Below are 25,591 nucleotides of genomic sequence, written 5' to 3'. Positions count from 1 at the left end.
AACGGCAATCCTCAATTGTTCAAAGTCTGCGACGGTTCCACTAAACAGAAGCTTCAGATGCTTTGTGGAGTTGTCCTAAAACGGCTCCAACATAATTACAAAGAGAGTTGAAGAGGTTGAAGAGGTGGAGAGCGAGAAGGAACAAAGGACAAAAAGACAATTTCGAAGAGAGTATCGAATTATATTTTGAATCTACAATTCTTTATAATTAGACTAAATTATGTCAGTTTGTTTGTTTTTTTTTTCCCACTTCTTTCTATTTTTGTGTTTCATTATATGCCTTTTTTTTCTTTTTTTTTCTTTTTAGCTCTTTGGAAGATTACTTTTTTTCATTTGTGCTTATCTCTTTATATCTCTTTATTACTTGAAATTATGTCTCTTACTTTTCTTTTATAATTCAGTGATACTTTTGGTCCTTTATAGAGAGACATCGACATTTTATCTAATTTTTTCTTATGATTATGACCGATATGTATTTTTATTTTCAAAATTTTCACTCACTACTTAAAATTACTTCATTACATTTAATATTTATGTGAGTTTTATTTCAACTTATATATCTTTCGCCTCAAATTCTTCTCAAATTCTTTGATCCTTATGATTTGAAGAGTTATTTCTTAAAATAAAGGGCTCCTTCACAGTTGTTTCGCTTCGCGCCTCCGGACCAATGGAATGATGAATATTCATTCAGCCTCTGAACCACTAAAAACCAACTGATTTATGGAATTTCATTCTTGCGGCAGAGAAGGAGGACTTCCATTGACTTTTTCTTCCGTTTCAGATTGTAAAATTGTTGCAGGATAGGCTTTCCCTTTATGGAATATATTCTTTTGGAATTTTAGAAGTAACGAAAGATCTAATTCATTCTGGGACGGATGCCTCTACCTACCTCTTACTCAACTAATATGGTCTTATTCCATTGAAAGATCTCCTTCTGCCTTTGATGTTCAGAATAAGGACCCGTCCTCTTGACTCTAAAATCTACCATATTCGCGAGGCTCTCCCTATGAAGAGGACTTTTAGCTTTAGGGTAACTCATGGAGTGGTTTACTCGTCTTGTGAAGCCTCACTTTCAACCATAGATGAGAGCTATTCCTATCATGTCTTTCTGCCTTCCACTAACCCACAGAGTTGAAGACAAGACTGACTTCGGCCAGGAGATTGATAGAAAAACCTTGCCATTCCTATCTAGTACTTAATGGGATAGGATCAAGATCAACCACCCAGAGGATACTAAACCTTGGATGGAAGCCCTTCTATTCGGCCAGGGAAGTTGGTTAATCTTTAGCCAAAAGGTGGGAGATAATCTAGCTTTCACTTTTCGTACTATGAACCCTCAAACTATTCCAGTCTTGGAGCTCACATCGTTTCAGCTTATCTAGAGCCCTACTTGGTGTGGGGGAGGACAAATGGTTGGCCCATCAATTATCAATTGCAAGCAGAGCAGTAACCCTCATTTCAATAATCTATGATTTCTTTTATCTTCATGAAAGCCAACCTCGAGAATTTCGATCCCCAGTAAATAACAAATAAGAAGTCAGTCCCATGTTCAGCTGGAGTCGTATCATAGTGGAGTTCTTGTAAGGGGGTGAGACTGTTATGTGGGCTTCCCTGCCAATTACTAAGAGGAATTGGTGAAAGAAAGAAAAAAAAGAATGTCCTACTCCCAATCCGCGGTAATTTGCTCTGGCTGGAGCTGACTCTACTTGCTATAGTGGAAATCAAAATACAAAGGTCGGTCCTATACCGTCTGAATTCACCCGCTACGTGTTCCTTCGTAGGAGTAGTCTTGTCTTCTTCTAGAGCCCTACTTGGTGTGGGGGAGGAGAAATGGTTGGCCCGTCAATTCTTATCGCGACCAATAGAATCAACGAGATAGAATGCTTGGACAATTGATGGCGGGAAAGCTGAGAGTAAGTCCCTGGATGCATCCTATTCTGGAGAATCAGCAGTAGTCGTATGGTCAGATCAATCCAAGCAATTCAGACAAATTCAGGTGACGTCATCTTCCTTAAAGAAGAAATTACCAAAAGAGGCTTGAAGACATTGGCAGGCATATCTTTTAAGCTTTTCTTTAGTTTGCATAATTATATTTTGTTTGTTTGTCAATCTTGCTTTTTCTATTTGGTCATTATTAAGTATCTTTTCAGATTACGAGAAGATAAGGATAAGTGGAGTTCTTGTCCCACCCAAATCTTATCGTAATCCTTTACTTTAAAAAAAAAAAAAAAAGATAAGATGCCAGACAAGGGTCCTGTCTTGTCGGCCACTCTTTTATCTTTCTACTTTTGTAAATTATTGTTAATACGTGTAACAACCTGTATGGATAAATGATATCTCGGTGGGAGATGCATTTATCTATATAAGGGCACGTCCCTCAACCTTGAATGACATTTGAAGCTTCTGTTTAGTGCAATCGTCGCAAACCTTCAACAATTGAGGATTGTCGTTGATTACACGGCTCCAACCTTTCTTTTTACCCATATTTAATTGAATATCAACTAATAGAAGGATATGATAACACTTAATGAACTTTAATGGGTTAATTGATCAAATTTAAAGTTTAAGGGTTTAATTCAAACAAATCCAACCTCACAATTCAAGGGTGGTTTATGCAATATTCCTCAAAGTTTAAAAGTTTAATTAATATTATGTTTTATAGTACAACAAATTGTAGGGAACAATTATAGGATAGAAGTTTAAACCTTTCGCCTTGTTCGTGTCAAATAACAAATATGATGTTCACGTCAATTAACAATTGTTATTGAACTAAGTTCATTTTAGCAATTTTACGCATTGTTTATTAAACAAAATCTAGAAGAAGTTTACTTATCAATGTAATTGTTTACTAACTCAATGTTTTAATTGATCTAATCCCAAAATTGAAACATAAATTGATATGCATTTTGATAAACAAACTTTGTTTTCAACTTTTAAAGTTTTCTATTTTAATTTCTAAACTTTCTAACATACCTACTTTAATCATTAAATTCTAAACCTAACTAACTTTTTCCCTTTATTCTCTTGTTAACGCAGCTTCAAACATGTAAATTAACATACAAAAATATAGAATAAAGAAAATATTTGGTGGTAAGATAAAATGCTAACTACCAACTACCAAAATAGCCATCTTTAAAATGTTTCTTTGGACAAATGATTCTTTGAAAAATTAAAGACAAACAAATAATCTTTTAAGAAACTAAAATAGACCATTTAAAAATTGAAAATTTTGAGAAATTGTTACAAGATTTAACCCAAAAGCCTTCGTAGCTTTCCTCTAAACCTCTTTAGGACTAAAATAACAAATAAATAGCATAAAGTAGCACCTATGTATTCGCAACCAAAGATCTATCGTTTGAATCCCCTGCTCCAAGAACAATTTTTTGTCAAAGCACTCAAAAATTATTTGGAACAATCTTTTAAAACTAAGCACTAAGAAAGAGCCTCTTTAGACACCCATTGCGTATATCATAATGAAATCTAATTGTAAAGACCATTAAAATTGAAACTAGAAAAGAAATAGGTTAGTCTACCAAAGATGATGTGATAATTGATAAGCCATGAACGACATGTCGTACCATGGAGAAACAAGTGAGTGATTAATGTTTATACATTAACATCTCAAACAAAAAAGAAAAAGAATGAACCCCATAAAACATTAACCTGTCAACTACCTATCCGCTCCAAGTCCAAGGCAAAACCTTCGGTTTGAAAAAGAAATTCTTTGTAAACATTTCACTCTTGCAAATTAAGTCCCAGAGATGTAGGACATTTTTCCTAATTTTTCTTCTAACTTGGGAACAGAATCTTACAACAAACTGTGATATTTCAGTTTTAACTTTGGCTTCTTCGTCCTGTTCCTCTGGGATTTTTCTGGTGGGGATGATTTATGGAAAAGGATTTGTGTATCAGGGTCCATGGTAAAAATTGTACACAGCAAATTAACTAATGGTGACACAGGTAATGTAATGTCTTGGCACAGAAATGTGATAGAAGGGTGAATGCATGTCAACCGGATATTTTCCGAAGAACCAAAACGAAAGCGTTGTGCATAACCAAACGTTGAACACAGCTGCATTGGCACCTGCAATAAGAAATAATAGCGTAAACAAGCATGCTTACCCACACTACTAACATTTCGTGAACCGAAATGTGAAGCTCAAGAGAAAAGGAGGTAATGATGTTGGCTTCTGCTTGCTTACATATTATGTGATCTTCATTTCTTGCTCTTCGTTCTGATTCCCTCAACCTTAAAAAGTTCTTGAATATTTCCTAATTTCATACATAATTGAAGAAATGGACACTAGATCCTTGTTTAGAGCTGAGCCACCAACAATCCGCTTTATACAGTCCGAGAGTCTTGTGTAATAAAGGAGCAGTTGAGTCAAAGCCGCCCTTAGGATTTCCATTCCACACAGGAAATTACTGAAAGAAGTGATGACATCTTTGTGCATCAACTCGATTGCAGCTTTCCATCTGCTCGCAAAATCCTTTACAAGGGGCTCTACTTCAGCCACAGTAATTGGTCGGTCAGGATTCGAACTTAGGTCCTCCGCTGAAAAAGATATTTGTTCTATAAGTTCATCGCTTAAAAAACCAACAAAGTGACCAAAAGTCAATAAAATTTGATCAAGCACTTACAGCCACGGGTTTTAACAAACTTGATAAGTTGGCTAAAATGCTCTGCCAAGAGTTCTTCCTGCATGAAGGAAGTATATCCTCAAACGACTCACAAAGAATGACAAGCAATTCTAGGACATTATACTTTTGTTATTAAATAAAGACATGAGGCAGAAGGCACGTGCAGATCACATAAGTAATGTTGATATCTTTTGATGGGTGCAAATTTTAACATTTTAGCCAATGTAAAAATATAATACAGATTAGTGTAGCTAGTCTTCATCTCAAAAGAATTTCGATCACCATTTTTTTTTTCATTCAATTAAAAGGCAAAGCGTCAAAACAATAAGAATACAACAGCGTGAAGGTTAAGCCATTTTAGGAATAAACTGCACCAATCAAATATTAATACCAATAATGCAATTAGATAATTTTAAAATAAAGATATTACAACTAATAATGCAAATAGTTATTTTAAAATAAAATATATAAAAGAAAATTAAAAAAAAAACACACAGCAAGTTACTTGCCACAAACAAGGCTGTGTTGCTCTTCAGCAGATTCTCGAAGTGCACCAGAATTTTCCCACCCTCCGGACCAGCTTCCTGAAATCAATAAAATTTCTCACTGAAGAACCTTCGTAGAGCCATAAACAAATCATGTGCTGCCCCAGCTCAAGGAAAAAACTGAGCAAATAATCTTGCTCAAGAAGTTCTTTTTATTTTCTCAACGAGGGGTTCAAAATTATGAGAAGACCATTTCTTTCCAATGAACTCTAGGAAGCATCATTTTTCTTTTTTACAAAGAAATAAAGTGTGACTGCAGGTTTAATAGAAAAAGGACTGCAAGCCATAACGAGGATAGGTTACGCTCTTGGGATTTCTCCTTCTAAGCTTTTATGAAATTACAGTATGACATTACCTACCGAATTTCTATTTCATTGATTTCATTAGAGAAAAAGAAAAGAGACCTCGAGAGCCAATGCCTACCTTCAAGACGGAAATTGTCATATCATAGTTATTTATAAGAAAAACTGTCTGTGATTTAGCTTTTGAAAAGGTTTTGGCAAGCTTTATAAGCAAATCGTCAATTGCCATTCTTAGCCGCTCCAAATTCAAATCAAGCTGCAAACATGTCATTGTAGATACACATAGTTAGGCAGTGAAAACCTGAAACAAAAAAAAAGGGAGTAAGCGTATCCTGTTATTGTGATCTGACCTACCTGTCCATCTCCATATTCGACATTTAGATGGATAAGTGAAGCTGTAAACTCAGCGTATCGTCTCATGACATAGTGAGGATGCACGTCATCTTCCCACAACGTCTTTACATTTGCATTCCTCAGACTGCTGAGGTGCATGTCAAATACCATCTTAAAACGAGGCCAAAGAGCAATATTAACCTGCTCAGGATAATCAAACAACCAGGTTATGCAGTCCATAAGCAAGCAATACAATTATCATCAACCATCTTTGGATATCAAAGAAATATAACATTTACACATTCATGTTCAAAATTCTCCCTTCCTCCGATTTTCAAATCAGCAAATCAGTTCCTCATTTATTCTAGTCCTCAAAAGCTCACACATGAAGGAGATTCTCAATCATAGCCCACATAAACTGTAGGGGCCATCAATTAACACCATCGAGATTAATGGAACTGATATCTAGAAAGTTAAGCAGACGTATAAACTTTCAAGAAACACAGACCTTGTCTAAATATGAATCCAAGCAAGGTATACGCCGTCGTGACATGATGAGCTGGACATATAAACATTGTCAGCCAATCGATATATCATTAGATAACAAAATATGCAACCACATGAACGAGGAAGTCGATGTGTTACAAAATATTCAACATGTTCAAAAGCAGAAAAAATATCAAATAGAAAACTGAATATGGAGATCCTAATTTATATTTTTTTATTTAAAAAAAAACTGAATATGCAGCAAAAAAATGCCACAAGCAAGTTGCATAAGCAGGCTTTTCTAGAACAAGTATCTGATATATCCTGACAAGTTATGTAACTCTAAAATCTAGTCAATGATTCTGGGGGACCATATCAATTCCCACGTATTTCATCTAATTAAAAAAAATGTAACCCATTAAAGGTTAAAAATAGAAGTAACTAATTATCAAGATAAAGGCATGCTCTTAGAACTGAAAACATGTCAACTTAATAAGTGAATTTAAATAATTAGAAATTTCAGAAACGATCTAAATAGTAAGCTCCACCTTGACATGTATTACCAATATCTCCTAGTTAGGGCTTACGCGCACTATTGAATTAATATGGAAGCCCAACAGCAACTACTATTTAGTTTATTAAGAACCCATATAATTAGCACCAGATTAAACTAAGATCATGTACCTGATGCTGATGAATGATCAAAATCATGAGCATTAGACCAATTGCATCATAACTGTTTGGGAGAATTGAACTGAAGTGTTCGTCAATGACAGCAAAGGGACCTGATTATTGAGAACTAATGTCAGATCATGTTAACCTCACCAAATGACTATAATAACAAAAAACGAAGTATCTTCCACTCAATATCTTTTCCTTAGAAGAAAAGTCTGAACTTGTGCAATATGATTGCCCAGAGCTTTCACAGAAATTGACTCTAGGAATAAACATGGTTCTGTGTGTGTGTGTGTGTGTGTGTGTGAGAGAGAGAGAGAGAGAGAGAGAGAAGAAGAAGAAGAAGAAGAAGAGATGGTGAGATGCTTTTGCATTAATATGCATAACAGATTTGAAAGAAAAAAAAAGGAATATAAGACCAATAGCATAACTTTTTTGAGAGGTGAAAACTCGTAATAAAAGATTTAAACTCGTATTGGCAACTTGACGTCAGTATAGATATGTTAACTGACAATAAGCCAAGGATTCCATCATAATTACCCGCAAAGATGTCATAAAACATAGATTCTTCCCCAAAAAAATCATCACAGAAATTATACCTGTGAAGTAAAAAACAATTAATTAGAAAGTCGGCAAACTTGCTACAAATAACATTCTAAAGTTAATAAACTAAGGAAGAGTGAACTGTGAAGTACTCAGAAGTGGCAGTGTCCATTAGAAGCTTATGCAAGCTCCTAAAGAGAACTTCGTAAGGATACTTAATTGAACTGGCTTCAGCTATATGTGGAATCAGTGCAGGTTCGTCAACTTCCTGAATAGAGTTTACACCAGGACGTGCAGCAAATTCAATTAGTAAAAATACAAACTTATATAGATGTCATTTATCGAATGTGAATGTACCCGAACTCATTTGTTCCAAGTCCAAACTAGTTAAGATTATTATTTAAAGCATCTAATTCTAATACATCAAAATTAAAGTGCAATATAACAACAAAAGAACAAAAAATAAAGACTAAAATACGAAGTTCAAATTAATGTCTAATTAGTCTTTAAATTTTAAGAAAGGTTTAATAAGTCCCTCAAATTTTAAAAGTATTTTAGTAGATCCCAAAAGTTTCAAATTTGAATCTAATAGGTATTTGAACAATTTGAAATCTTTTAAAATTCACATATAGACACAATAACTTGAAAGTTTTGGGTCATATTATACACAAAATCCTCCATTCATTTTGAAGAATGTAGCGCATGTTAAGAATTTATGTAGCGCAAAACCCCTCGCTTTGACTGCAAAGCTAGGGCAGTAAAGCGGCCATGGAATCCCCCACCGGAAAGTGAAAATGTAAGCCCAACGCACTGAGAGTGCACCACAATTTGAAAAACCTCTCCCTATGGAATAACATGCCACCCCTGACTCAGAGGGAAACACTCGGCCTTGGGCTTTTTTCTTGCATATTAAAGACTTATTGAAATTTCAATGACTTATCATACACTTCTTAAAAGTCGAACCTATTAGACAAAACCTTACAAGTTCGACAATTTAGTAATTTAATGAAAGAATAAATATAAAACTTTACATAAACAAACTCATGGTCAACAAGACTGAGCTACTAGTTCAGACAAGAATGAAGAAATGAAGAACTATGAGAAAAGTAAATCACAAGTTAGATTCATATACGGGTGAGTGAACAATGTGATCAAGAAGGTTACAAGAATAAAGAGAGTAATAAAACCTTTAATATCTTTATTCTATCACCAAGTGCAAAAACGGCAGATCGGTTCTTCAGTGGTTCCCTGCCTCTCAAGAAAAGACCTGAACTTCTAGCCTCAACCCCAATCAGATCACTAGATGTCGCTATGTCTAACTGTAATTTCTCTAGTGCCTGTATGTAGGCACGAAAATGTGCACTCAAAACCTAAGAAACATGAGTATTAGTTTTAATACATCAATAACTCAAATATTTAAACATTAATAATGTTGAGACTTGTTTCCTCTTCAAAAGGAAGAAAATACATCGATAACTCAATATTCATTAGAGAAATGATTCTCCCGTTAAAAACAGGAAACAATTTTTACTGATGCATAAAAACATGTCAGGGAGCCTGGTGAAAAGCAATTATGTAAAGGACAAAAAAATGCATGGCAACATTAGCAAGCAATCATAAGAAAGAGATAAACTAATTATTGTTGGATCTAAAAATACCCCAAATCATTTACTCTTACGTCCAATAAAATAGGCACAGGAATAGTGTCAACGTAATGCCATATCAATTCCAAAATAAGACATGGCATAGACTTGAACCATGCAGAAGATTTGTTCTATGTAATCTGTATTATGTTCCAGTATCTTGAATAGATAAGTCCTTATCACCCCTTGGACCATTTTTTGTACTTACTGTTTGTTACATCAATCACAAGAGATATCATAGCAGCCTAGTCAATTCCATGCTCACAAAAAAATTCTGCCAGAAATAAGTGATAATTAGAGAATGAAAAGTGAGGTATGTAGAAACCAATAAGAAATTTTCTTCATCTTCTGCTGGGAATATAGAAACCAATGCCAAAATTTCTGTCGGGAATAAGTGATAAGCACATCTTCCTCTCCCTTGGATAGATTCCCTTAAGAGGACCGTGAAGAATTCATTCCAAATCGTTGCCGCTTTTTATACATTTTTCCTCTACTTGTTTGTGAATTTCAAAATAATTTAAGAGTATGTTTGCAATGACCATCTAAGTGCTTTTAAGCACTTAAAAATTCATACCAAACCATCTAACTTAATTGGACCCCTTCAATGTTATGTCACTTTCAGTGCTCTGGAGTTGATGAACTACTTATTGACACTCTAACATGCCTAGAAGGTCTGAAGTATTCATATGGTCTCATTGCCTACATGGTACAACTACTGACGAAGTCTGACAAAGAAATCCCTTGAGAGTTGTTCAGTCCAACAGGCAATATATTGTTAACATAGTGGACAACTAGCATCATGACAACATCAGTGATTTGGAACTCCCAGGTCAAAATAAATTAAGATAACCATGAATTAACCATACATAGAGATAACCCCAAATAATAATTGTATAAATTCTCTGTGAGTAACATATTGTCCAAGCATTTGAATTGTTGTCTTCCTCTTCCACAAGGGTTCACGTAATTAAACCATGCACACCATTACAAAAACAAATGATTTCTTAAACAATTACCTTGTTCATTGTATCAATATATGCCGTCCGAACCTCACTGTAAACTTCTTTGCTATGATCCTTGAGGAAAGAAATAACATACCTACATTATCATTAAGGTAGCAGAATCTGAAAATGTATTCCATGATGAACTTTGGGTAGACAAAAAAGATGCAAAATCATAGAATAACATTGAGTTTTATAGATAAGAAAGTACATGGGAAGGAATAAATAGATCACTGTTGAGACACACATTGATCCTTACTTCATTGTGCAAAGAAGGCACACATTATAATAACAAACAACAGTCAATGAATTACCAACTACTAGTATACAAGAAGTAAGGCAGGAAAATATTCATGTAATAGAATAGTTTCTGAATCTGCTTATTAAATTACATATAGAAGAAGGCAAAGAAGATCCTAACTCTATATAAGACTGGAAGATGGCCAGTGGCCATTGAATTTTCTTCTGCAAAGATCAGTTGAATGGTAGGGAGGTCCACAAAATCTATTTAACAATATCCACACACCCCTGATTTGTTAAAGCCACAGGAGGATATTTTTATATATATGCGTGACTGTCCTGCCCAGCTTATGCACCTTAACTAATCTCAAAGGACAACCTTCTTGATCCTACAACATTAGGGTGTCAAGAAAACTTGTAAAAAATTAATTTCTAGGTAGGTGATCACCATGGATTGAATCCTTGACCTCTTAGCCATTTATTGAGAGTAAAGACTACGTTTTTCTTTTACCACTAGGCCAACCCATGATGGTTAGAGCCACAACAGGATACTGGCATACGTGTAAGATAAGTGGGAGCAAGATGTAAAACTCAACTTCAATGGGAACCTTTATGAGATGGAGGAGAGAAGTGGTGTCCTCTTAGCACGAGTTTTGACAACAACAGGCCTTCAATACACACAATATAAGAAATGGAAGATTGAGGAAATAGGGTAATTGTGGCATAAACTCTGCTAGGTCTTTTTTTCTTTTTTTTAATAAGAAACATTTCATTGGTAGATGAAATAAGGGGAAACCTCAACACCTAGATGTATGTATTTACAAGAAGCTCTCCCATTGGAAAGAAAAGAAAAAAGATAAAGTATAATGAGTATATGATGCTTAGATTTACACCAAAGAAAAGCATTAGATAGAACTAAATCCATTAACTGTTCAAAATGAGAATAGGAATCCCTGGATAATATAAATACTGAAAGTTATTAGAAAAGTAACATTCTGAGAATCTGCTTATTCCATATTTGGCAGTTTTCATCAGACAACAATGAAAAGGCAAGTATGGAAAGTGCAAAAATTTTAGACTTACTTGTACTTCAAAAGAACACTCTGTTGAAGGATCTGAATATTTGTCTTAGGTTTTCTCAAAGCATGGAGTTTCTGGACAAGGAAGTCATAGACCTGAAAAACGATAACATAGACAAAATGCATATAACAGCCCGTCAAATAACAAAAAATAAACAAAAATTCAACAACTGTTACATATGCAGTTAATTGAAGATCTAGCTGCACCATGTTAAATGACCACAGGATCACTGAAAAAAGTTCAGAACTTTCTGTCAAAGAAAAATGAGTTTTACCTTTGAAGTTTGTGAAATAAAACCAAAATAGTAAACAGTAACATATTCATAAATTCAAATTTTAAAATTTATTGTTTAATCAAGAGACCACATCTTTCATCTCTAATATGAGATAATCAAGACATCAATCTCATCTAAACGTCATTGATTTTAATGATGCATAAATCCAAATATACATGACCAACCAAACTTCCAGAAGAATAAGGGAATGGTAATACCATGTCGGTCTTCACTCATGTTACATTCCGAATATGTCCATTATGTTACATGCCTAATCACTAAGTGACTGAGAACGCACGATTTCATTCTTAAACAAATTAGAAATTAGAACAACAGGAAGAGGGAAAAAAGTTGCATCCTGTTCCTGAATTGTCAAAGTCAACTCTGGTGTTACAAAAGCTGTTCACAGAAAAGCTGGAAGGTGGTTTTGAATTTAATGGCTTTTCTACAAATTTAATTTAACTACTGTCTGTACTACTAGAGTTCTGTGAATGAGGTTGGAGTAGATAGCCTACTACTTCAAAAATATCCCTAAGAAACACAGACTAACATATATTTCCAAAGGAATGCAGCCGCTGTGAGACAGAGCACAACCTTAGACACGGCTTTCTGTCGGAGTTTTTCAAGCTCAGGCTGTACATCCTTTAGTGCTTTGGAATTTTTTATCATTGGATCCACTTCCGCGACCACCAGTTTCTTACTTAGAATCTCAAGAGTTCTCAAATATTCATCATTAACCTGAAGAAAGAAAAATAAGTTCACTGGAATATCAACACAGGCTTTTCAATGAGAAAAGGAGAAGGAAGCATGAAGAAATTTCAAATTATGCACCACAAATTATGCACTGACAAGCCAAATCGAAGAACAGGTACTTTTGCTCCCTTCTATTAGCATGAGTGATATTTATTCATTACTACTGAAAATATACACATTTTTAAACAGACAAAAAAAAAAAGAAAAAACCGAATTAATAAGAACGATATACAGGAGAAACTTGAAAAAATTAAAGGATACCTAAAACTAATTTAGAGCAAGAACAATAAAAAATGAGTAGCAAACAACGCCAAGCTTCAAATGGGAGTGAAGTGTACAGATACCAACAATACCTCTCCATCAACAATTATGTCTATCATCCTTGGAGGGACAATGATCTCTTCGACAAACTTTGCCAATTTTGATTCTGCCACCTGAATAAGATTATAAAGCCTAGCACATGAGAAAAAATGATAGAGTAGGAAGACGAAATAGTGATGCATGTACTATGCTGAGTTAAAATATTGAGTAAAACTAAACAAAGATACAATTCATCTTTTCAAAAGAAAGCAACTGCTACAGGAATTCATATGGTGCTGATACAGAAATTCACTTGGTGTCTCACCCAGAGAAGCATTAAAAAGAAAGAGGAAAGAAAGATGATTTTCAGGAATCCATAAAAGCATTTACTGAGTTAAAACAAGGAGCAAACTAGATGAACATGCAACTTTCTTTAACCAACTGCGACAAGCATTGCCGTGAATTCTCACTTACCCCAGAAGTATTAAAGAAAAAGAAGAAGGCAGAAAAAAGAAACTTTTCAAAACCCATAAATGCATATACTGAACCCCCTAATATTTCAGGTCCCATAAACAACTTTTCTTATAAGAAAATTTATCATTTCGTAGATGATACGAAATTACTAAAGGGAAGGAAAGCTAAGCCCAAAAAGGTCTCATTAACAACTTCTAGAGTACACGACGAGAAAGCACATACTATTTTAAAAAAACAGAAACAACACTTTTCACTAACAACTTCTAGAGTAAACAATGCAAAAGTGCATACTATTTTAGAAACAATGTGCTCGTCCCCACCTGAAAAGAAATGCCAAGAATGGAAAGAATTTCTAAAATAAGCAAGTGAAGAACACTGTAATATCAAACGCAAAATACTTGACCATCTCCTGGTACTTAATTACAAGTGTTGAGTTATGAAAAGTTTCTCAAGAAATGTTTTTGTTAAAATGCAGAAAATTCAAGAGAAAGGAATATAAGTGAAAGATTATTTCACACCAATACTAATTACGTTTTGTTCACTAAATGAAACTAAATCAATGACAGTCTTATTGATAAATAAACGAAGTTGCAAAAAACTCATTATGGGAGATAAAAAGAAAGAGAACACTAATGTCATCAAAATATGATAGTTAAAAAGTCCAAAATGCCATAATAAAACTATCGTAGCACCTGAATTTCACTTCTTCCTATATCTTGGCATTTTATATAATATAGTAATACTTTTAATCACGACAATCTCTTTTTAAAGCTTCAGGAAAATAAGAATGTATCTGATACAAGCGAAATCAAACAGCAATGGATATTATAAGTAAGCAAGCCATTGTAACACCTATTGAGATCCAAAGACTTGATTCTTCAGTTTTTTCAAATTACCAATGTAAGGAAGTTTCTTCATCCAATCAAGAATACCTTGCGATTCTTGAGCTTCAGACCCATATCCATTGACTTCTCCTGCAGGACTTTAATGTCTGCACTAATAGAACCAATTTCGGCCTGAAATTTTTTTTAAAACATAAATATATTAATTCCTTGGAAGAATATCTAGGATGAACAAATGTAATAGAAGAAACGATGTCATTTTTAGTGGGGAGGTGGGGGGAACAATCCCAATGAACTCCTTTAAGATGATATAAATTAACAATTGAAATTAAACTCAAGGTCAGTGTAATTCCATGTGCATTCAAATTTGAGAAAGATAGCCCAAATTCCCATAGTATATCATCTAATGAGGATTGAAAGTCATCCTGAGGAATCAGATGAAACTTAAGAAAACAGGAATCAGATACAAATTTGAGAAAGATAGCCCAAAGTCCCATAGTATATCATCTAGTGAGGATTGAAAGTCATCCTGAGGAATCAGATGAAACTTAAGAAAACAGGAATCAGATAGAAATTCAGACTTCAGAGATGGATATAATGACACCAAACAACGCTACATGCTAATACAAGCAGATTGTTGCACTTCACTAAAAAGTTAGATATTACTAGGGTGCGAGAAAAGCAGCTGAAATACCTGGAAACCACTGAGAAGAGTTTCCATCTGTGATAAAATGTTATCGCAGTCGCGAATTTGTTCATGAAGCGAGACTAAGTTATCACTTTCTTTAATATATTCCTGCAATGTTTGAACAATTCAAAGTTAACCTTTAATACTGGAACTGTTGCTTCAACAAATTTTTCATTGATATATGAAAAGGAAGAACCCTCAATACTAGAATTAGTGAACCACAAACATGTGTGTGCATATCAATAATAGTGTACACTGGTTTATGTGCAATATTTCTTTTCATAAGGAAACAAGTCTCTTTACTAACAAAGTGAATGAGACTGATGCATACCAAATGAGAGAACTTTATTAATGTTTAAAGGTTGTAAATACAAGAAGAGGTACTCTATTTTTTAAAAGGAAACGAGTCTCATTTATTAATAATAATAATGAGTCAGAAGCTCAAAGTACAAGAGAATTATACAAAGAGCTAAGAAAAAACTATGGTTCAATAGACACACCCAGACACCTCAACTAGGTTTACACTCCTTAAGGGTCCTCATCATATTTGAAAAAGAAATAAGATAAAACTACAGAAACATGTAAAATGAAGTCAATTGGAGGCCTCTACAGCAGCAGAACATGATGAAGCATTTAGCCGAGCGAAATCAAAGCGATCAATCCATCTAGTGGCCTTGTGGAAAACTCGCTGATTTCTTTCAAACCATAATTCTACAAGTAGGACCTTGATTGCATTGCACTACAATAGTGAAGAAGTTTTCTTCAAGGTTGGGCCAGACAGAGTTTGCAACACGTTATCTTAAGTTACTATCAAAAGCCCAACTGAGGCTAAAGATTTGCAGCAGCCGGTCAACAGTTTACTGCATAAGGGCATTCGAAAAAAATGTGATGAAGGCCTTCCTGATTATTGCAGCAAAGGTGACACATGTGGGGTGAGAGACGTGGGAAGGCAGCTTTTTTTGCAGAATAAAGGCACAATTTACATTCTTCAGAAGCATGATCCACATAGAAATGTTCACTCTTTTAGGGCTCTTTGTTTTCCAGACTCCTGTGTAGCATAGTATCAATGGAAGAGGCTGTTGAGAGATGGTTAACCAAAGATTTAATGGTGAAAGAACCTCCAGTTTCTAGGGTCCAAACCCTCTTATCTAGGGAGGTGTTTACCATTTTCCCATTTAATGAGATCAACAATGCTTGGAATTTGGTGGCTTCTTCTTCTTTCAGCAATCTTCTGAACTAAACCGAGCAAGAGCTAGTTTGACTATCCCAATGCTAGGCCACGGACCCTTTTGGTGAAAGGGTAATACGGAATAGCCTTGGGAATTTACTATTCAGTGGGATAACATCCAGCCAAGGGTCGGTCCAAAAGACAACTCTTCTGCCAGTGCCCAATCCAAAGGCAGCCAATGCTTCAACTTTGCGCCATTCTCTAGATATACTGATCCACGGGCTTCTAAGGCTCAAGTACTCCTTCCCACTTGTGTGCCAATGGAAAGGATGGCTCCCGTGAATGCTTTTAACTACTTTACACCACAGGGCATTCTGTTCTGACATAAACCTCCAGCCCCATTTTGCTAAGAGAGACATATTCCTTATTTTCATATTGCACAAACCGAGCCCTCCATCTCTCTCTGTTTTGGTGAGTTTGTTCCATTTAACCAAATGATTCAGCTTCCCCCCACTGTTGCCTTCCCAGAAGAACTTCCTCATAATTTCTTCCAAAGTATTATAAATAGAAGCTGGCATGAGGGAAGTGGACATGTAATATGTGGGAAGGTTAGAAAGGACTGATTTGCATAAGGTGATTCTACCTCCTCCACTTGCTTAGTTTTCCTTGGACTTTATCTATGATGGGCTGCCAGAACGAGGAACTTTTAGGGTAGCCTCCAACTGGTAGACCGAGGTCATAATGCGGAGGTTTTCTGCCTTGCAACTTAGCCTTGAGGCCATTTCAGTAGTCTTTTTTTCCTCAATATTGATCCCGCAGATAGAAGACTTTTCCCAATTAACTTTTTGGCCTGAACACCATTCAAATAGAACCAAAGTCTTGCCAAGATTTTCCATCATAGCCTCGTCATATTTTCAAAAAACATGGGTGTCATCGGCAAAATGAAGTAAGGGAACATGGACCTTGTATTTGCCCATTGTAAATCTTTCAAACATCCTTTTTACGTGAATCTTTGAGATGAGGCTGAAAGAACTTCACTTAACAGAAGAAATAGAAAGGGGGAGAGTGGATCTCCTTGTCTTAGACCTCTTGATGCTTGTATTCTGCCTCTTGGACAGCAATTTATGAAGATTGAGTACTTGGAATCTCACACACATCCCATTATCCACGTTATCCATCTGCCATCAAAAAATTTCTGTTTCATTACTTTTTCTAAGAATACCCAGTCAACCATGTCAAAAGCTTTCTCAAGGTCCAATTTAAGCAGCCATCCTTTCTTCTTTTTTGCTCTATACTCTTCTACCACTTCATTTGCTATGAGAATGGGATCAAGAATTTGTCGACCTTCCAAAAAGGCAGTTTGAGGGGAGTCTATGATGCTTGGCATAATCTTTTTGAGTCTTTCGGCCAACACTTTTGCAATCTAATGGGAAATTACGCTGCCTTCTCTAGATCATATGAATTTCCCATTAGATAGCGAATTTCAAAGAAATTGGTATCATCAATGAGTTTGTTAAATTTTCTCATTCCCCTGGTTTGCCTACTTATTGGAAATCTCTCTTGGATCAATCTGGTAATACTAAAATCTCCTCCCACGCACCAAACACCTAAACAGAAGGTTGCAAGAGAAGTGAGCTCCAGCCAGATGAGCTTTCCTTTGTTGGTATTGTGTTAGGCCATACACATTGGAAATCCAGCAAGTCTTTCTACATACAGTGGTGCACTTGACTGAGAGAGAGTGTATCTACCTTTGATAACTTGAGACACTGAAATTTTACTTTCGTTCCACATAGTCAGAATTCCCTCTGATCTACCGACTGCTTCTACAAAATCCCAAACGATATCCTTCGAACTCCAAAGGGCCTTGATCAGGGAACTGTCAATAACTTCTTGTTTCATTTCCTGAATTGAAACCACTACAGGATTTGTGGACTTCAATAATCTTTTCAAGGCCAATTGCTTTGATTTATTTAGTAGGCCCCTTCTATTCCACGAAATGATTTTCATACTTTTGCTTTATTCTAATCACCTTCTCATATTAGTTCAATTTCATAGACACCTATGAATGGCGCTAATTCTAGTGGGAGATTTTCAACTGCCTCTTTGCTGGACCTCTTGAGTTCTGGTGAGAGGAATAACATGGGTAGGTTTGGCCCTTATGCATCAGGGTATTTGACTTCCTCTTGATTAAGAGATCGATCCTCCAACTCCTCTTGATTCCTGGATTCCAACTCCTAACTGCTTGCACTAACTATAGAATTTTCATCATCTGATAGTTCTTTTCCGGAGGTTGAAATGTGTGAGGCAGAGGGCAGAGTAACTCGCACAAGTTGAATATCTGAGTCTGGAATTTTAATGGGAGATCGATTCAAAAAAGCATGAGGGGACTTGATTGACCTCTTACACTCCGGTCTGGATGTTTGAATTTTCACGCAACTTTCTTCAAGTAAATTTGAGTTCATTAGGGCCATCCAGGCATTTTGGAAAGATGTTCTTCCTTTGATGTAAAATTTCTGGGTATTCTTGAATCTTTGCAGGTCTTTCACCACTTATTGAATAGGAGACTTTCTGGTAGGGACTTTTTCTTTGTCTTTTCTGTCCAGAGAAGTGGTCTGTTGGGATACCTCAAGAGGAGGAAAAGAAAAACCAATACTTGTAATGAATGTGGGCTCCATCTTTTCCTCTTCCCCGTTTGCATACCAAAAACCAGGTTCCTCCATTGGCTGCTTATGAGGGACCCATCAATTGAAGGCCCTTCTTAATGGGAGCATTGGAGTCATTTGGAGAGGTAACAACATATTTTTTTCAGGAAGGGCAGTCAGTATTAAATTCAGATTCTTTATGGTCGTCGAAATTCTCTTTCCTCCATGATGGCTTAATCACTTTTCTCAAATGGCCATCAAAATTCCTTTCCTCCATGATGGCTTAATCACCATTTTTCACGCATGATGATTGCTCTTCTTCTTCCAGATTTGAATATTGGCACATGGTCTTCTCTATCTTCTCTGGCAAGGATGAGGTCGGCCGAGCAGATTTTGCTGATACCGTCATGGTTTCTATTGCTTTGAATGGATTTCTTGTGATTGTTGAACTATTCTACAAGTTTAAATGATTATCCATGAATGGAATATCCACCAGAACATCTTCCTCTATGGCCACTGAATTTAATCTACATAAATCAATAGGATTAGATAAGTCACTAATTAATAAATCTTGTTTAACCGACAGTGGGGCTTCAAGTGAATCAAAATCACCGAAGTTTAGAAAAAAAACTTCCTCTTATGGCGTTCTTTAATGGTTGCTGGTAGGAACCTGCACAATTTGGTTTCTGAACCAGTAATTTTCCACAGATGAGTGGCCGGAGTAGGGAGGAAGTTTTTCGAAGTTCTGTGTTAATCTATCAATTGAGTGATGGCTAAGGTTTTTTGAACCCTTAACCATGCTATGTTTTCCAGCATCAAAAAAGAGTATGGTTTATTCCAGGTGGTCTTCACTTTGTCTACGTAGCTTGAACCCAGGTTTGGTGCTTGTGGAGTCTGTGACCCAGACTGATTGGAGTCGTGATGAAGAGCGGAGTGCAATAATGCGTTGTTGAGGATCAAAAGAAAATCCTTTATCAAATTTTCTAGATTTCCTTCTTCATTTCTTCAAAAACTTTACGATTGATGTACAAATGGGGTGTTCTTGGTAAGCTTCTTCATCATAATTGTTGTAGGACCGATTCTTGAATTTTCTTGCATATTTCTCAGTTTTTCTTGATTGTTACTACAACAATATCTGTCCCAAATTGTAGTTCTATAAAATTCCATTCTTGCAAAATTCTGATAAATCTTTGTTTTTTTTTTCTTTAATTTTAAGGGTTCCCCTGTTAGATGTGTGTTATTTGGCAACGAGCACAACTCACAAAGCTCCTCTTGTGATCGGCATCACAAAGAGTTTCCAGTCTTTCACCGGTGGTAGTCAACGTTGGCTCGAACGACTGCTCCACTACCAAATCGATTTTATATCGAATGAGAGAATTTCATTAATGTTTAAAAGTTGTGAATAAATGAAGACAATTACTCTATTTATAATTAAAAAGCAAACTTATCACGATCTTAATTAATAGAAGAAACTAATCTTAATCCTAATAAACCAAAGAAACTAATCCTAATCCTAATATATTAAGGATTTGACTGTACCCTATTCCTACTACATCAGAGACTGATGCTCAAAGTACAAGAAAGTTAAACAAAGAGCAATAAAGAAAGACCGAAGCACACCCAAACATCTCAACTAAATTGACACCCTGTTAGCACCCTCATCATTTCTTACCAGCAATCTAATGGAAAATAAAAATATCCCCACTTGCATGCAACGAAGATTAAAACAGATCTCTGCAAGTGCTGCTAATCATAATAAGAGAACAATTACAATTAAATAACCAACAGTACCATCTTGAGGCAGGAAAACAAACATAGATCATGGAATTCTAAACCAACCAACAAATCAAATTATGCTTAGCATCCACCTTGTCCTAATTGACCACATCAACTACACCCAACATACCATCGTAAATCTTTAAAGTTGTCTGAAAATTAAAATATTAATGAGAGCAAAAGAAAGTAATAGCCAAAACGCTCTCGCAGCACCATACAGAGTACAGTTTGACGTCTACAACTATAACATTGCTCGATCACAGGCAAGGCAGAATAATAAATTCACTTTAGAAAAAAACCAAATCACAACAGTTTAAAATATTCAGACATAGAATTGGAAACATAAAAGATTAAGAAATGTTAATGCCAAGAGCTTAGCTCAACTAGCACCTGTATAGACTCAAAACCAAGAGGTTCGAGGTTTGAGGTTCAAATCCTCCCGCCACTTGTACTCAAAAGATTAAGAAATGTTGACAAACCTGTATGGAATCCAGCTCAACCTGCCGCAAATTGTTTTCAACTCCCTTTGTGTACTCCCTTAGTTTTACACCTTTAGAAAGTATGTTTGTAACAACCTGATTAACAAAGAATTTAAAAAATAAAATTATGATAATGATAATTTAAAAATAAAAATAAAAAGTAAAAAAAAGAGGAACTCTTTCAGCCTTTCAAAATATAGAGACAACAGCGTAAATATATCATAGTAAATGATGCAAACTTCCAAAATAGTCATTATTGTGAAATTTCTATATTATTGAATAAATCATAATAATTCAGAGTACATAATGATGTTTTACATAGAAAAATATATGACCTCAAAGAAACCACTAAAGCAAAATTCATAAATGGAAAATACCAAAAAAGGAAAATAATAATGGAGAATACTAATAATTCATAAACCCTAATTTTACTTTAACATCCTCCCTCAAACTCAAGGTACTAGATTCACGAACTTGAGTTTGCTAAGAAAACATCTAAATCAAATCAGTAGATCTAGGATAGAATTAGAAACCCACAAAGATTACTCCATACAAGATATCTGCCCCAATTGGACTACCTTCATCTGAAGAGATACAAAGCAGTTTCCCCCGATTGCTAGTTCAAAATTGGTGCTTTTGTAGTTCTGAGGGGCTTTAATATGTATTTCTACTGTTAAGTTCTTACTTTTCAACTTGGCTTCAGTCTTACGTAGGTAGATTATATTGTTATTTTGGGTGTTTACTTTGGTTTTTTCATGACCTTAGTATTGTTCTTGTATTTTGGATATGATGATGGTGTTATTGGGGTGTCAACCTAGTTGAAATGTCCGGGTGCACCTACTGATCCTCTCTCTTTCTCCCCCATTTCTAGGCTTCTCTATTAGTCTCATTGTATAACTCTCTTGTACTTTGAGTTTATTAATAATATAGAAACTTGTCTCCTTTTCAAAAATGATATAACAAGACCCATGAACGACTGATTTGAAAATGAAATAGATACATAAAATAAAACATAACAATTGGACTAACTAAACCGGACTCAATGATTGAACCAACCAAAAGTAGACCAAACCGGTGAACCAAGACTAAACCAAATTGAACCAATCGAGCTAACTAAACAAACCAAATTGGTTGAGAAAAGCATGAATTTTCCATGGATAAATGGCTTTTACTCAAATAAAATTTGGAGACAGTTGTGCAAACACAAATAGAGAATGAAACCCATGATGTCGAATGGAGGTGTGAACTCCCCGAGACAGATCTGGAGCAAACTCGGCAGCATATTGGAGAAACCCATGGAGACAGATCTGGAGCAAACTCGGCAGCATATTGGAGAAACCCATGGAGACAGATCTGGATGGTGGATATGGATTCGAGTGATGGTGAGCTGATATGAAACGGACGACAGATGGGTCAAAGACGCACCAATCTGGACAAAAAATGGAAAACACTTTGGAAAAGAGCGTTGGTTTGAACAAGAATGCTCGATTTTGCTGCAGTTCGTACGGCGAGTTGGGTAGAGTTGGCACCGGAGAACGGCGAATCTACACGTGGATCTACCGTTGTCAATGGTTAGTCAAATCGACGGAGGTAGAGGCTGAACAAGGCTAGAGGGCAGCAGTGGCGGCTAAATTTTAATAATATAAAACTCTAAAGTTCTGATACCATATGAAATTTCTATATTATTAAATAAATCATAATAATTCATAGTACATAATGATGTTTTACATAGGAAAATATATAGAACTCAAAGAAACTACATAAAGGAAAATTCATAAATGGAAAATAACAAAAGAAAAGGAAAATAATAATGGAAAATATTAAATAATTTATAAACCCTAATTTTCCTTTAACAATCATGACAATTATACTGAAACCAGATATAGAGTACACATCTTCAATATTTGACTAATTGATCAGATTTTTTTTGGGATCAAAGTACAATAACAACAAGTGATTGAACATGCTGGTCAAAGATTATCTATTTGATGCCTACAGAAAAGAAAAATGAAAATCGTCTTAATTTTCATGAAAAACAAGCTTTCATTAAGCTGAATTTTCTCCTGTTGGAAGCTTTTAGACCATTAGGAGAAGGTTACTTTTTAAGGTTTTTGGTGTTGGTTCATAACTTTCATAGGGTTTTTAGTTTCTGCATAGTTCAAGAGTTTTCAGTTTGCTCTTTGTTGGTCTTTCATTGGCCGGTGGTTGTTTTTTCGGGTTTCTTCAATAGTTTGTTGTAGCTTTTGTTTTCTCAATAGTTGAAAGAGGCTTGGAGGTCAAAGTTGTTTTGAAAGTTCATCTCTTTTTGGTTGTGTTTGCTGAATATAACTTTTCTTTCTCTCCTTGTAAGAGTTTGCATTTCCTAAACATTTAATCTTTTTTATTACATCAATGAGAAGTTGCTTCTTGCTTAAAAAATTAGCACATTTATAAACTACAATTAAATCAAGGAGTCTAAATGTACAATAACATATGATATTTGAAAATAAAAAACTGATTGGGGAGAAAGATACTAACACGTGATGTAAGACATACTGATAATGATTGTGAAGCTAAAGCTCTCGTTTCAATCATTCAAATTTTACACGGAAGTTAGAAATAACTTACATCATCATCTTTACATTCTTCGAGTTCTTGCTGCAGTCCTTCCAATGAAATGTCGTCACTGTAAAACGGGACAAATTAATACTACAATGAAATTTGGTAATTCAATGGTAGAAGGTAATAAATATAATAACAAAATAAGATCATGATAGTCTTTCTTAAGTAATGTCAATCTTAGCCCGCTCTGCAATTCTGGCCATCATCAAGGTTAGGATGGCTGAAAAAGAAATATTGTGAATGCTTCATACAAGAATAAGAAACATGAACTATGGACCTACCTGCAAGCGTCTTCCTCGACAGTCAAGTCCCCAACAAATGATTCCAAGTCAAAAACATTCTTCTGGGTCTTGTTGGCGTCATCGTAAGATTGATTCTGCAGTGCATAAAGAAGCATGAGAAAATATATAATAATACATTACTATCCACTCCAATATTTAATTGAATTCAAGTTTGTACTAAGCTGACACTACGCAGCTTAACTTCCATTTCATCGTTCAACGAAAATAAATTCATAATCTTCACTTTTGAAAGGTCTTGTAGCTGATACCAATATCCTCACGTTTCGTACCACTTGAAACACGGCCGTGATTGATCTCAATTCCAATGAAATTGCTTCTATGATACTCCAACCAAAAATCGCTCAAAATTTATTAGAAGGGATGTAAGTTTACTAACCACTTGGTCGATCGCAGTGTCGGCCATCCCGTCCGAATTGGCCAAGAGTGCTCAACAGACAGTTCGCCAGCGGGATCTAGATTCACAACAAACCAATCGGGTCATGGAAATACAAAGTCTGAGCTCGTTGTATTCACAGTTAACGATCACTTGATCGTTCACCAAGCAAGCAAATGACAGTCGATATCAAAGAAGGAAACAGATCAAATTTAAGTACAAATGCAAAATTGCATTTCACTGAAAAAATACTAGCTAAATTCACACTGACCCGAGGCGTAGCATATGTTTTGAGATGGAATAATCGGGTAGGAATGTGAGGGTTTTACAGATCGGAGAAGTGTTCGGACGCCGGAGCCGGCGGAGCGTCTTTGTTGTCCAATTCCTCAGTTGCGTCTCAGAATTCCGAAATTGATCTGAAACGACGGAAACAACTGGACGCCGGTGATTTCTTCAAAGCCGTTGAGAGAATCAGAAATGTGTTTCTTGTCTGAAGAAATGAATTTCAATTTACAGATTGCTCGATTACATTAATCGGAGGAGCAAAAGTTGAAGCAGTTCATGTGTATCCGTAAACGATGTAGCACCCGCGAGATTGGCTTCTACTGTATTTACTTTTCGACAATCTTCCTTCCTTTTTTTTTCCCTTCTCAACACATTTCTATTTTGCTGCCCTCTAGAGTTAAAAAAATCACTTTGCAAATAAATGATCTTTTTGTATGTGTAGTTTAAATTTTGTAACATTTTTTTTTAGCATGGTTGATTCACTGTGGGTGTTTTATGAAAATTCAAATAGTATTTGTGTTTTGTGTATATGATATATACTTTCTATTTTATATTAATTTAAGTTTTTAATTAGTTTATAGTTCAGTTAAGGTAAAAAGTCAAAACGACGTTTAACAATCTTAATTCAATCGTCTTATAAAGATATATTCATCGTTTTGATGAATTTCTATTTCATCTCTTACTTATAAAATGTATGGTATAAAAATTCTTAATTTTATTTGGTCACCAAAAGCTTTTGTAGCCAAGTTAAGTCAATTATAGTTGATAAACCATAAGAATAACATATTTACCAAGAACTCCTTGCATTAACTATTTGTCTTTATTAGGCACTAATTTTGAATTAACTTACATACTTGAATCTCATCCAACCTATTAACTTTAAAATTAACGAAACTTCTCATTCCTCGATTGTAATATGTGAAATTTTGATCTTTAAATTAGCTAAATTAGACTATGTTTGGGTATTTAAAAAAATCCTAACTTGGAGAAAAAAAATCATAAATTTTATATAACAAAATGAACTAAGATATTTACAAAACATACCAAAATATTATACCAATATAGACAAGACTTGTGTCCGATGTGATAGAATAACAATCTATTGTTGCCTTTACTAAATAGATATGATTGTTTGCTAATTTTGT

The 25,591-nt window shown here is 35.1% G+C and overlaps 1 protein-coding gene across 3 annotated transcripts; it reads right to left on the bottom strand.

Annotated features, from left to right (window-relative positions):
- Positions 1–3,524: 3,524 nt before the first annotated feature.
- Positions 3,525–24,828, bottom strand: LOC103485406 (vacuolar protein sorting-associated protein 52 A). 3 transcript variants are annotated; one of them, XM_051081973.1, is made up of 22 exons: positions 24,433–24,828; positions 24,165–24,240; positions 23,768–23,862; positions 23,493–23,550; positions 20,886–20,981; positions 14,827–14,928; positions 14,223–14,306; positions 12,870–12,950; positions 12,358–12,501; positions 11,493–11,584; positions 10,185–10,266; positions 8,713–8,895; positions 7,678–7,793; positions 7,523–7,581; positions 6,992–7,092; positions 6,330–6,380; positions 5,843–6,022; positions 5,610–5,744; positions 5,147–5,225; positions 4,642–4,695; positions 4,203–4,555; positions 3,525–4,084 (listed from the first exon to the last, which is right to left on the bottom strand). In XM_051081973.1, exons 2-21 carry the CDS (start codon positions 24,189–24,191, stop codon positions 4,251–4,253), a joined length of 2,124 nt encoding a protein of 707 aa, XP_050937930.1. In that variant the 5' UTR covers positions 24,192–24,240; positions 24,433–24,828; the 3' UTR covers positions 3,525–4,084; positions 4,203–4,250. The 3 variants fall into 3 exon arrangements, with proteins under 3 accessions (XP_050937930.1, XP_050937929.1, XP_050937931.1); XM_051081972.1 differs by lacking the exons at positions 24,165–24,240; positions 24,433–24,828 and adding exons at positions 22,107–22,197; positions 22,244–22,441 and having other exon boundaries at positions 23,768–23,859; XM_051081974.1 differs by lacking the exons at positions 3,525–4,084; positions 24,165–24,240; positions 24,433–24,828 and adding exons at positions 22,107–22,197; positions 22,244–22,441 and having other exon boundaries at positions 4,406–4,555; positions 4,642–4,699; positions 23,768–23,859.
- Between the last annotated feature and the right edge of the window lie 763 nt (positions 24,829–25,591).

The sequence above is a fragment of the Cucumis melo genome, chromosome 3 (genome assembly GCF_025177605.1).
Source record: "Cucumis melo cultivar AY chromosome 3, USDA_Cmelo_AY_1.0, whole genome shotgun sequence".
NCBI classification, from domain to species: domain Eukaryota; kingdom Viridiplantae; phylum Streptophyta; class Magnoliopsida; order Cucurbitales; family Cucurbitaceae; genus Cucumis; species Cucumis melo.
The sequence above is the reverse complement of the archived record's forward strand: the minus strand, read 5'-3'. Positions and strand labels throughout refer to the sequence as shown.

Bases quoted from the DNA above. Each gene is read 5' to 3' on its own strand.
- LOC103485406 (XM_051081972.1), bottom strand. The intron at 22,198-22,243 runs TCCAGATCTGTC...TGCCGAGTTTGC, and splicing joins ACTCGAATCCATATCCACCA to TCCAGATCTGTCTCCATGGG. The intron at 14,307-14,826 runs GTATTTCAGCTG...AAAAAATTTCAG, and splicing joins CTCTTCTCAGTGGTTTCCAG to GCCGAAATTGGTTCTATTAG.